Source organism: Empidonax traillii, unplaced genomic scaffold, assembly GCF_003031625.1.
Source record: "Empidonax traillii isolate 1590-97213 ecotype Southwest subspecies unplaced genomic scaffold, ASM303162v1 scaffold1944:size102787, whole genome shotgun sequence".
Taxonomy (NCBI): domain Eukaryota; kingdom Metazoa; phylum Chordata; class Aves; order Passeriformes; family Tyrannidae; genus Empidonax; species Empidonax traillii.
This window is the reverse complement of record NW_020957137.1, coordinates 31,665-44,008: the sequence shown is the minus strand read 5'-3', so window position 1 is coordinate 44,008 and position 12,344 is coordinate 31,665. Positions and strand designations below refer to the sequence as shown.

At 55.9% G+C, this 12,344-nt stretch overlaps 2 protein-coding genes across 3 annotated transcripts in view; both read right to left on the bottom strand.

Annotated features, from left to right (window-relative positions):
* FBXL20 (F-box and leucine rich repeat protein 20) overlaps positions 1-135 on the bottom strand; it is a 31,663-nt gene extending 31,528 nt beyond the window's left edge. Inside the window, exon 1 of the mRNA XM_027909095.1 lies at positions 128-135. The gene's annotated coding sequence lies outside the window, so the exon portion shown is untranslated. The remainder of the gene's footprint in view (positions 1-127) is intronic.
* Positions 136-2,707: 2,572 nt separating this feature from the next.
* On the bottom strand, positions 2,708-12,226 carry MED1 (mediator complex subunit 1). Of its 2 annotated transcripts, XM_027909086.1 has the most exons (18): positions 12,128-12,226; positions 11,585-11,691; positions 11,310-11,388; positions 10,746-10,800; positions 10,486-10,618; positions 9,917-9,945; positions 9,626-9,697; positions 9,397-9,471; positions 8,982-9,055; positions 8,672-8,761; positions 7,888-7,999; positions 7,549-7,673; positions 7,248-7,366; positions 6,963-7,164; positions 6,707-6,802; positions 6,492-6,597; positions 2,791-6,072; positions 2,708-2,759 (listed from the first exon to the last, which is right to left on the bottom strand). In XM_027909086.1, the coding sequence occupies exons 1-17, from the start codon at positions 12,153-12,155 to the stop codon at positions 2,826-2,828; spliced, it is 4,749 nt and encodes a 1,582-aa protein (XP_027764887.1). In that variant the 5' UTR covers positions 12,156-12,226; the 3' UTR covers positions 2,708-2,759; positions 2,791-2,825. The 2 variants fall into 2 exon arrangements, with proteins under 2 accessions (XP_027764887.1, XP_027764886.1); XM_027909085.1 differs by having other exon boundaries at positions 2,714-6,072.
* Positions 12,227-12,344: the final 118 nt, after the last annotated feature.

Below are 12,344 nucleotides of genomic sequence, written 5' to 3'. Positions count from 1 at the left end.
AAAAAAAAAAAAAAAAAAGAGGTGGTTCGGGCCCGGGGCTGCTCCGGGGAAAAAGGCCGGGGCTATGCCGGGGGCAGCTCAGAGGGGAGGGGGCTCAGGGGACACCCCAGGGCTGCCCCCCACCTACCCCGCAGGCCGCCGCCCCCATCGCGCCGCCGCCGGGGTCCTGCCGCCCCCTCCCCCGGCTGGGGAGCGGGGGGGGCCAGGGGCGCTGCCCCCCCCTCCTTTTCCCTGGGGGCTCCGGGACCCGCAGGATCGTCCCCCCGGTCCCGGGGGGGCTGCGGGGATCGGGGGGTCCCGGGTTGGGGGGGGGGGGCGTCCCCCGCCCCTCCCTTCCGGGACAGCGGAGCTCCGCCAATCAGCGCTGCGCGTCGGCATGACGTCACGATGATGTCATTCCCGCGGGAAAATCAAGCGTGGCGGGGATCGCCCCCCCCACCTCCCCTGCACACCCAAAAAAACCCACGAGAGCTCTTTGTACCAAAGGGGTTTATTCGCATGTAAATAAATGTGATCTCTGCAATATTTCCAAAAAAAGTCAAAATTCCACTTTCCACCCCAAAAAGCCGCCGCGGGAGCCGGGATTATTTACAATTCCAGCGCTTTTTCCAGCCCAGGGGTTTATGTACATTATGATCAGCGAGGAAAGAACCAGTTCCTTTTAATCTCCGCGTTGGCTTCACCACCTGAGATTAAAAGATTTGGCTCACGTTTTTATCATTGTCACTTCAATCTTTCCAAAATACTGAAAGATGTAAAAATCACCGAGAACAAGCAAAAATAGCTCAAAAATAAACCGTTTCTCGGAGCCCAGAGAGCCTCTGTGTGACCTCCCACCTCAGTCACCTCACAGGACTTGTCACTGGGAGGGGACAGGGCACCAAAACGGGGGGAAAAGCTGTAAATTTGGGACCTACACCTCTGGCAGCGGCCAGAGATGATGTTCCCTCTGTTCCCACCTTCCACAGGGGGGAATTTTGGATACTGAGCTTTGGTCTGGGTGAGGGGAAAGGAAACGTGCGCAGTTTGTTCCTTTAAAACACGTTTTTTGTGTCCGTTTTGCCGCTGGACGGGATTTCCTTCTAATTTTTAGTGTGTTTCCAAGCAGGAAAACACGGCTCCTGGGGGATTCCCAGCCCGGATTCCACTTGAGAGCTCTTCTTTGGGAAGGCTGGGAAGGGATCAAAGGGGGTTTTGTCATAAAAACAGGAGAGGGGCCAGGATCCCTCCCGGCGTCATTCCCAAAGCACAGTCTCCAGGTGAACTCCTCTGGGATTGTATTCCTTAACATCCTCCTCGTGGCGATCACATGATTCCAATGCTGTGTGGGATAATGGGATTTGCTCCAGGTCGGGATTTGTTTCCCATTTTCCTATCGTTCCAGCCCCTGGAGCGCTAGGGAGGGGGAGGCTGCAGTGCCCAGGATGAAGGATCAATATTGGATAACACAGGACGGGCAAGTTCTCCAGAGCTGCTGGGGCTTGGGATAAATTCAGCCCTGGAATTCAGCTGGAGGCAGGAAGAAGAGGTGAAAAATCCCTACAGTTAACGGGACAAAGACCTTGGCCTTTCCAAAGAGCTGGAAAAGAAGCAGCTTTCCTGGGGTATCCCTGGGGTGAGCCCAAGACGGGAAATCTCAGGGGTTTAAAGGGAACTCAAATCCTTGACACCTTTTCTTGCTGCAGCCCCAAAGGCGAAGCAGAACCTCGTTCCCACGGGGAAATCCCGGTCTCCAGGGACAGACAGCAAATTCCAAGGGGAGCAGGACCCCGCTCAGTCCACGATCCCAAAGGAGATGTGTTTGCAGAACTCCTGATTTCCCACATTCCTCTCCAGTGAATCAGATGGAACCGCTTTTAAAAAATAAAACCACTCCCCTGAGCCTCCTTTCCTTCCAGGGACCACAAGACAAGCCCGCAGAGGATTCCTGAGTCACGCTCCTCATTCCAGCCAGAAGGGAAAATCCATCTTTTAAGGGAATTGGTGCTTCTGCTGCAGCTCTTATCCCAGCTGAGCCACTCAGGGACTGCTCTCCAGGACACCACACCAATCCCTGTGTGTGTGACCACAATTCCCAGCTGAGCAGCACGAGGGGATTCCAAGGAAGCAGCACTCAGATGGAGATAGGAGTCCCTTTCCAACTGAGATCTGCTGGAATTCCACCGTGCCAGGACGTCACCACCATCACCGGGGCTGCCCAAATTCCCTCTGGGGAAAACAAGGAGCACAGGGCGTTCCCTGCGTGGAGCTGAATAAATAGCTAAAAGGAAAAGGGAAGTCAAAGCCAAAGCAGAAATCCTTCAGTGCTGTGACCTGGGATAAAATCCTGATCTCCAGGAGGACACAGAGACTGCCCTGAGCCGGGCACTGGATGAAGAAATGGAAATGAAATAAATTAAAATGCTTAATGGTTTTCCTTCTTCCAAATAAAACCCGACCCCCTAAAAACGTTTCCTAAAATAATTGCTTTAAAACTTCCTACATCCAAAAGGAACTTCTCTGGAATGGGAAGAGGGCAGGGGGACTGGGATGTCCCAGACCAGCCTATGTCTGTGCTGGTCCCCAGTTTGGGGGCTGCTCCCACATTCCCACACTCAGGGGGGGGCTCTGCCAGTGGGATGCTAACACTTGTAAATTCAGGATGAGCCCAAGTGCCTGCAGGTGCTGGCACTCACACCTTCTGGAAATACTTTTTTTTCCCCCCTCCCCAAACACGCACCCGTGGCGAGTTTGGGATGGATCCTTCCTTCCTTCCTTCCTTCCTTCCTTCCTTCCTTCCTTCCTTCCTTCCCCCCAGGACCCTGCAGACAGCTCCTCTCCGAGAACTAATTGCCAATTAGAGCCACGTCCATGAGATCATCGTCCTCCTCCCCGATGAGGAACTCGGGGCTGGCCCGGGACGGCCTCTCGGCCGCCAGGATGGCACTGCCGGCCATGGAGAGCGGCTGCTCCGCCGAGATCGGGGACTTGGACCAGCTCTCCGGCTTCATCCCGTGGGACTTCTTCTTGTCCCTGTCCTTGTCCCGCTCCCGCTCTCTGTCCCGGTCTTTGTCCTTCACTTTCTTCTTCTCCTTTTTGTGCTTCTTGTGCTTCTCGGCGCTGTACTCGGGCAGGGGCCGGACGCCGTCGTCGGAGCTGGGGCTGTTCTGGTAGGACTTCTCGGCGATGGAGGAGCCCGACTCGCTCTCGCTGTCGATGTTCTGGGGGGTGTAGGCCGGGGACTTGCTGTGGCTGGGGGAGCAGCGCTCGTGCTTGGGGGTGGACCCGCTGATCAGGGGGGAGCCGTAACTTTTGGAGGAGGCCATCTGGGGCCTGAGCCCGTCCCCGCCGCCCTCCCCGGGTTTCTGCAGGGTGACTTTGGCCTTGATGCTGGGGGAGCCGCCGTCGTGTTTGCTGATGATGATTTTGGCCACCCCGGTGCTCCCGACGCTTTTGGAATCCGAGTTCTTCTTGGAGGAGGAGTCGCCGGACCCTCCGGAGACGGAGACCTTGGATTTCTCCTTGTCGCTCTTCTCCCGTTTGCCCTGGAACTCCCCCCCAGACATGTTGTGTTTGGAGGACATGGCGTGGCCCGAGGAGTTGGAGCTGGGCCCCATCTGCCCGTCCATGGGGTCGTCCCCGCCGGGCCCACTGGTGACCACCCCGTGCTTCAGCTTGTCTATGACTGCAGTCAGGGAGGGCTTCTTGTTTCTGCTGGGAGACTTGCCCTTGGAACTTCCATGCTGGTTCTGCGAGGAGGACATGGAAGACCCGCTGGATGAGAAGGAAGAGGAAGATGCCGTGGAGGAATTTGATGAGGGAGGTGGTTTCTGTGACATGGACCCGGAGGATCCCATGCCTGAGGAGGATTTCATGCTCGAGCCTGAGCCAGTCCCGGACATGTGGGACCCACCAGAGCCCGAACTGATGGGGGACTTCGCTTTAGACGACGGGGGAGTGCCTGGGACGGGCTTCATGGGAGAGGCAAGTTTGTCAGACCCTCCCGAGGGCCGCGAGTGGGACGGGGAGATGTTGGGTTTGCTCATGGAAGGGTTCATGAGCGACGATGGCTTTCCTTGAGGTTTCATCTTGGCGCTGCCGGAGCCGGTGCTGAGGCCGTGCTTGGTGATGGGGGACGATCCCGGCTTTCCCACCGACTGGGCAGAGCCCTTGGACTGACCCGACCCGGAGCCACCCTGGCCCGAGTAGAGGCTGCTGCTCATCTTGGAGCCAGAAGACCCTTCTGATTTGCTTTTGATTTTGCCTGAGGTCGAAGAGGAGGAAGAGGAGGAGGAGGAAGAATGGCTGTGGTGGCTCTTGCTGCTGGAGGAGGTGACAGAACCACTACTGGTGTACTGGCCGTGCGACGATGGTTTGCCAACAGTCACCGTTCCTTTGGGGATCTGGATGGTTATTTTTGGAATGGGGGGAGTGGCCACCCCGGGAGGAGTCTGAGATCTGCCCGAGCTCCCTGGAGATTTGGACCCACCTGTGCTGGCTGGTGGTGTGAAGGGCCTGTTTGATGAACTGTGAGACGGAGATTTCCCATCTGTCTCCTGCTTCTTCCGCTTCGGGAGTTTCTCCTTACTCTTCCCATCACTGGACGGTGTCCGGCTGCGCTTCCCTGGCTTCCCGTCTATCCCTGCCCCTGCCATGGCACTTCCAGACCCATTGCCTTCCTTTACCCGTTTCTGAGACTTCTCCTTTCCCAGCTCCCCCGTGTTCAGCAGGGGGCTCTGACCCCCACTGTGGTGCTCCATGATGTCAGAGGAGCCCAGAGCTTTGCTGGCAGCTGCAATAATACTGAAATCCACCGTGTCCGATGGATTGCCCCCCTTAAATTTATTATCCCCCCCGTCAGCCCCCAGGACCTGCACCCCTAAGTTAGTCAGAGCCTGGGAGGCATAGCCCTTGAAATCATCAGTGTCTCCACTCTGACTGCTCTCATCAAAGTACTCCTCCCCAAAACCGCTCTGGCTCTGGCTGTTGAGCAAGTCGGGGTTGAAATCGACTCCGTCCGGGAAGAAATGGTTGGAGGAGTCACTGTTGGGGCTCACAGCGGCGTCAGCGATCAGGTCTGCGGGGTCAGTGTAGGGGTTCTCGCTGCTGTTGGCCTGAAACACATCGGGGTCAAAGAGGGCACTTTGGGAATGTCCTGAGCTGGAGGAGTCTCGGACCGGAGTCCCCATGGGCGGGCAGTCCTCGGTGCTGGGGGGCAGCTTGGAGGCCTCCTCCGCTATGTCCGAGAGGATGTCGGTGACGTCGGCCCCGATGCTGTCGGAGCTGGACAGACGGACCATCCTCTGGATGCTGGGCTGGGCGTGGGGCAGCGCCTGGGGGTAGGTGGCGGGGGGAGTGCTGCACTGGCTGGGGGCTGGAGTAATGTGGGGGGTGTCCAGGGTGTCTGCAGTCATGTTCACGTCAAAAATGGGGTTCTGGGAGTCAACGTCCATGGAGAAGAGCTCCCTCTGGAAATCATCCTCAGTCTGGTGCTTGGGCTTGTCGGCCGGCACGCGGGACTTTTTTTTCTTTTGCTTATTCCCCCCGGGGCCCATCTCCATCCGGGGGGAGCCAGAGGAAGAGTTCTGCCTTTCCAGGGGGCTGCTCCCATACAGGGTGGAGAAATCCTGAGGGGGATTCTCCTTAAGGAGGTTCATGAGCATGGGGTGGTTCTTGGTGTTGCTGGCAGGTGAGGATACTGGTGGTGGTGTGTGGTGGGGGGGGGTCGGACTTGAGCCAAGGGTTGACCCCACATTCCCTGTGATCTGCAACAAACTAGTGAGAATAGGGTTCTGAGACACTTTGCTGAAGTCCTCCCCATGGCCCACTGAGTCATGCCTCTCTTTCATGCTTATGCTCATGTTAAACAGAGTAGTGATGGGCCCCCCAGGAAAAGTGTTGGTTGGGGTGGTGGTCCCGCTCATTGGGTTGCTGCCTGTGGTCATGCCATACCCTGGGCTGCTGGCGGGGGGCAGGTTTTTCTTCACCATGTCTTCCACTGTCTCTGCAATGAGGGACAGGGCTGGGGTGTCAGCTTGAATGGTTTCTGCTTTCCTACGGATCGCCCTCATGGTCACGGGGATGGACATGCACCTGCAACACACAGCGAGGGGTCAGCAAAGGGCACTGCAGGGCTTTACACCCTCACCAGCTCCCAAACCACCACTGAGGGGTCTGCACAGGAGAGCAGCAGCTCCAGGGTTCCACAGTCCTCCTGTTCTGTTGGATTTACACTTATCCCACCAGGCTTACCCAGCCACCCGTGTGCCTTTATGCACCTCCTTGCAATCCCAGAGAAGCAATCAACTCCAACAACTCACAGCTGAGAGATCATCATCGTGTAGTTCACGAGCACAGGACGCAATCATAGACTCGTGGAATGGTTTGGGTCGGGAGGGACCTTAAAAGCCCATCCAGTTCCACCCCCTGCAACGGGCAGGGCCACCTTCCACTAGACCAGGGTGCCCAAAAGTCACCACATTCTACTCAGGGAGGACAAGAGCCCAGCTTACCTCTGAACAACTTTGGCAATGAAATCATCTGTGCAGATGAGGGCATCAGACAGCCCCTTGTACAGCTTACAGTTCACGTGGGTGGAGTCCTGCACATCCATCACCACTGGAAGAGAGAGTTTGGGAGAGAGATCAGAGCCCTGCACACATGGGGAAGGAGACCCTGGCCAGCCTTCCCAAAAAAAACCCCTCCTGCTGTCACTGAGCCCACTTACCACACACCAGGGAGTCGTTCACGGGGTGCTGGAAGGAGACACTGAAGCAGGAGTCGGAGAGAGGGCAAACCTCGAACTGCAGGATCCCGGGAGAATCTGAAAGATATGGGATCTGGTGACTGAGGGAACGTGGGAGATGAACCAGGGAAAAAAAAATAAGGCAAGCAGCTCAGACCTCGTTTTTTATTCCTACACTGGGGAAAAGTAGCCAGGGTTTATGATCCCCACCTCAGATCCCACTGGCTGTGGCACCCACCTTCCTTGAGGACCGTCCTCTTGACGCAGCTGCCGATGAGGGTGTTGTAGGCCACCTGGTGCCTGATGAGGTTGAGGATGAGGGGGACCCTGCCCGGGTGCTGGAAGGCGATTTTACTGATCAGAGTGCCCTGGAGGCTCCTTCCATCCGGGAGAGGGGCGTCCTTGTTCAGGAAGTAACAGTGCTGCTGTCCTGGAAGAGCCTGACACACAATTTGGGCGTTACTCCAAGTGGGTGGAAGGGGATGACGGACATTTAGAAGGCTGGCCGGGACCGCGCACTTACGGCGTAGAAACGCATGTTGTGGTTCAAGGGCAGGGGATCGGCCTCCTTGGAGAGTTCAAACTGCGTGATCAGCTCGTAGAGGGGAACAAACGTGGGTGGGGTGTCAAACAGCGGGATCCCTGAGGGGACAAGAGGGCACAGGGTGAGGGCAGGAGCCAGGAAGAGACGCCGGGAAGCCCGTCCAGGTTTTCCCGCAAATCCCCTGGCAGGTGTTAAAAATCAGCAGCATTTACTGACAGGAGCCAAGGGGACATCCCATCCGTGAAACCCCGGGGATGTGTCTGACGGGTCTGCAACCCACCTGTGCAGCTCTGGAGTTTCTGAATGAACGCTCGAGACACCGGGATGGGACGCGGGAACTTCAGGAAGAAACAGGCTGGTAAATCCACGCTGTTGGCGCTGGTGATGGAGGAGAAGGACGGGGTCCTGGGACATTTTGGGGAGGGAAAAGGTCAGATTAGGAACAGGGCACGGCTCTGGCTGCTGCTGTGGTTTGCTCAAAGACACATTAAAAACAAAGACACCGCTCCAAAGCACGTCAGAGTCCTGAAACAGGCGTTTCTTGGCTTAGAGACAGCACGTACATCATTTACATGATTGCAGCTGAGGATGGAGCGTTGGACCCCTGCCCTGCCCTTACCCTTTGCTGTCCACGGGGTGGGAGCCCATGATCAGCGGGGCAATGGGGAGCTTGTGCATGGTCATGGTGCCCTCGACTGTCACGGACACGTTCATACCCAGCGAGCGAGGAACTGCAGGGAAAGAGCCTGTTAAAACCACCACTGCAAGCTTTATACATTAAATACTTCATGAATTAAATCAACTCCCCAGCCCTGCAGGTGTCCAAGGCCAGGTTGGATGGGGCTTGGAGAAACCTGGTCTCTAGTGGAAGGTGGAATGGCAGGGCTTTAAGGTCCCCTCCAACCCAAACCCTTCTGCGTGATCCTGTGTTTCTATTCCAGTGACAAAATAAATCCTGAAATCACAGAATATCCTGAGTTGAAGGAGACCCATCAGGATCACTGAGCTCAACTCCTGGCCCTGCCCAGGACACCCCAAGGACCACACCCTGCATGATTCACTCTAAATATGGAAGTGAACTTTAGTGACTGAAGGAGAACCGGGATGGACCTGAGAGAGCAGAGAGCTCAGACACTGGCTGTGCAGTTTCAAGGGATTATTCTATTTTAAAATGAGATTCCCCCTAAGGACAAAGGCTCTGTCTGCAGACTGTCACCACAGCCACAAGGTTCAAGACAGCGGTGGCCTGGGCCAGCCTTTACACCCGGGCTCACCGAACCCGTGTCCTCAGTGAGCCAAGCTGTGACTTTCCCACATTCCAGGGTGCCAGTCCGGAGCTGTGCTCCCCCCTCCCCTCCCTCAGGCAGCAGGAGCCCACACCCCCACCTGCAGAGCTGACCCACCGTTGTTCTCGTGCAGGATCACGGGGGCTCCGCTGCCGTCCTCAAATAAATCGTAGGGGGACACGTAATATTTGAGGTTCATCAGGAGACCTGGGGGGACAGGAGCTTGTGGTCAGGCATCCTGACAATCAACCTGGTCACTGGCGACCCCCCAGGACCACACAAACACTCAATCCCCTGGTCCCCCTTTTTAGTTTGGTTGGTATTTTCTGTCTCTGCCCCCGGCTGGTGCGAAAGCAACGCCCGCAAAGGGGGCCCCCGAGGAATTAATTGTGATTAATTCATTTTTTTAAATGTCAGGCACAGGTACCTCCGCTCCTGGGGGTGAGATAACCAACACTGCCGTGGAGAATCTTGTCCAGGGGGTTGGCATTGGTGGCTTGCCTGCAAGACAGGAAATCAGTCCATAACAAGCCAAAACCTGCACGCTGAGTCCTAAATTTTAGCTCAAAATACACATTTTAGGGTCACAACGAGGGATTGATTCTAAACTTTACGCTGTTACAGGCAAAAGAAAAGCTACTTTGCTTTCTAGAGTGTGGCTGGTTTATCCACCAAACCTACAGCAGTGCAACACAGTCAGAAGTTTCCCAATTTCTTGGGAATCCATCCATTTACAAACTTTTTGCTTTGCCTTTTCGCCCCTCTTTCAATCGAATTCTGCAGCTAAAAAGGAGTTTCTCGGAGCCCTGAGCATTCATTTACACACATAAAACCATCCTCACCAATACATGCCAGCCATCTTCTGCAGATCCAACTCCAAGGACTGCAGAGCCAAGTACATTTTAGTTTTAAGTTTGCTGAGGAGAAAGAAGAAGAAGAAAAGCAGAACAACATAAGAAAACTTGAACTGTGCAGTGCAAGCCTACAGCTTGGAACTGCGTGGATATAATCAAATGTGGTCTGGGACTGTTTGATTTTAGATACGGGGATGTAAATGCATTCCAGACTCACTTCTCTCCTGGCAGCTTATACAGGTTCACGAGCCCCCTCAGATGTTTGGAAAACTCATCAAAATTTTTCTCCCTGAAAGGAAAAAGGGAGGGAAAGTTACCAAATTTGTAGGAGGTTAAGGGTTTCTTTTATAAAAATTGGTGTTAATGCAGACAAATCCCCTGGAGAAGGGGAGAGACTTTGTGGGGAAGGAGCAGTTACCAAACACTTTGTGTTTCCAGGCAGAAAATCAGAACACCACAGCAAAGAGAAACCTGTCACAAAACACAACCACCAAACCTCGTTACTCACCTCAGGTGCTGCACCAGTTCTGGGCAGCTCTGGAAAGGAAAGAACAAGGATGTCAGTGTGGGATGCAGTGATTTCAGGCTTTGTGCTGCACAGTAACTGGAAGATATCAGGAGAGTGAAATTCCTGAGCATCAGCTCTTCCTGAGGAACAACCCAATGCCTACACCCACACTTGGCTCTGGTTCTTGTTCCAGGCCAGTCTAATACCAAGCTCAAGTTCTCCTCCATGTGCAGAAAGGCAATAAAGCCATTTTCTTCCACCATTCAGTACTTTCTATTCCATTCATTCCCCTTTCCCTTCCTCAGAAACGCAGCGATAACTTCCACAACATTCTCAGGGTCACAAAAGGAACTTCCTCAAGTAACTTTTTCCAGCCACAAATCCACACGGTATATCAATCAGCTCACCCCACAGGAGTAAACTACTCCATGGAGGGCTTTACTTCCCACCAGGACGAGCAGCAAAGGTGTAACTCCAGCTCTTGGGGAACGTCAAACACAACCCATTTCCTCCGCTCAGACGGAAGGGAGGTAAATGGCAATCCCACCCTCTTTCCCAGGAATACCCACCACGGGGTTCTCTCCATGGTGGGCCACCTTGACATCACAGAGCAGCCCGGTGGGGTCCAGCTGCACTTCCACGTAGAACATGTCCGAGGTGATGTAGCACTCGGTGCCGTTGGCACTGAGGTGGGATCCCAGGCTTTGCAGAGAAAACAGAACAGACGTTGCTGTGAGGCGCACACACAGGCCCCAGGCCAAGCGGCAGCAGGGGCTGATGAGGGCAGGGAAGCAGGGAAGGAGCTCGGCCAGGAGCTCAAGGGACCCACCCGCTCTGCCTGGCGATGGACTCCAGGCGGTCTGTCATGGCAGGCAGGGATGAGACTGGGGAGAGAAGGAGAACAGGGCTCACTGGAGGGACCTGACATTCCCCAAGGAATAAACCAGCGATAAACCCAACCCCAGGCACTCAGTCCCTCCCCCATGCCTGCTCACTCCTTCCCAGCTATGGAGGATTTGAGCTCCAGCACAGGCAGAACCACCTGCACAGAGAGAGCAGAACCTTCCCAAACCGCAGAGAGAGAAGGGAACTTCTGCTGCAAGTGGAATCCAGGGATGGATTAAAAATTCCCTGGACCTTAAAACCCACCCAGTGCCACCCTCTGCCATGGGCAGGGACACCTTCCCCTATCCCAGGTCGCTCCAAGCCCCATCCAACCTGGCCTTGGACACTCCCAGGGCTGGGGCAGCCACAGCCAACCCTGCCTGGTGCCGCTGGCTCCGAGCTGGGTGTGCTGATGTCCATGTGAGCACCAGGACAGGTGCCAGCAGCACCCCTGCGTGTTTTCACGGAGCATTCCCACAGGGTTTCGCCAGCCAGAGGACGCACCAACCTTTCAGGGCCTTCTGCAGCGTCTCCAAGCAGCTCACCAGGTGCTGGTGCCCCCCTGAGTTCAGCACAACCCGCTTTTCCTTGGCCACAAAGAAGAAAAAAAAGGTCATTTCCGTGTATTCCTTGGGAAGTGGGAATTACTGCAACTCCTGTGCAGCCAAGGGAGGTTTATTTAGGTAACTGCCAGGAGGGAGTGGAACCTCGGGCAAAACAGAAACACCTTGAGGAGATATGAGAAGCCACCACAAAAAGAAAGGAGAGCCTGGGAATCCTCACCATGACCTGCCGGACCAGCTTCATGGTCTCTGTCCAGGGCCTGTTCTGGCTGTACTTGGCGTGGAGCCTCTCCAGGAGGGAGCTCATCTTGTTCAGCTTCTCCGCCTCTGGGGGACAGGGACGGTCAGGGAAGAGCACGAGGGTGGGACCCCCCCGAGGGTGGGACCCCCCCTCAAACTGGGTATTTCCGTGGGTATTTGGCACATTTGTACATATCGATGGAATCCCCTCTCGAATGGGGTATTTGCACGAGTATTTCATATATTTGTATATATTGATGGGGTCCTCTCTCAAGTGTGATATTTGTACGAGTGGCTGCCCTCTCACATAGGATATTTGTATGGACGTGGGTATGGGTTCACGGGGTCCCCTCTCCTCCTCCTCTTTCCTAACCAGCCCCGCTCAAAGAGAACCCCCAGACCCCTCACACTTTCACGACCCTCGCTCTCTGCGCCTTCCAGGGCGACACCTCAGCCCGCGGCTCCTCAAACCCAGCGCCTCGACCCCCGTTCCCACACTCGGGGCCCCTCGCGCCGCACTCACCCTCAGCGCCGCCCGGCGCCGCCTTCATGGCGGGGCGTTGGTGGCGGCGGCAGGGCCGGTGTGGCGGGGCCGGGGGGCCGTGCGCTGGCGGCGGCGGGGCCGGGCCGGGCCGGGCCGCCCTGGCCCTCCCTCACACGGCCGCGGCCGCCATGGCTGCTGTGCCCGCGGCTGCGCCCCTCCCGCCCTCCGGAGATCTCGCGAGACTTCCGCCGCTGCT

Bases quoted from the DNA above. Each gene is read 5' to 3' on its own strand.
- MED1 (XM_027909086.1), bottom strand. From the start codon at position 12,155: ATGAAGGCGGCGCCGGGCGGCGCTGAGG. The intron at 11,389-11,584 runs GTGAGGATTCCC...TTTGTGGCCAAG, and splicing joins AGCTGGTCCGGCAGGTCATG to GAAAAGCGGGTTGTGCTGAA. The intron at 9,472-9,625 runs GTGAGTCTGGAA...CTTTCTCCTCAG, and splicing joins TATAAGCTGCCAGGAGAGAA to CAAACTTAAAACTAAAATGT.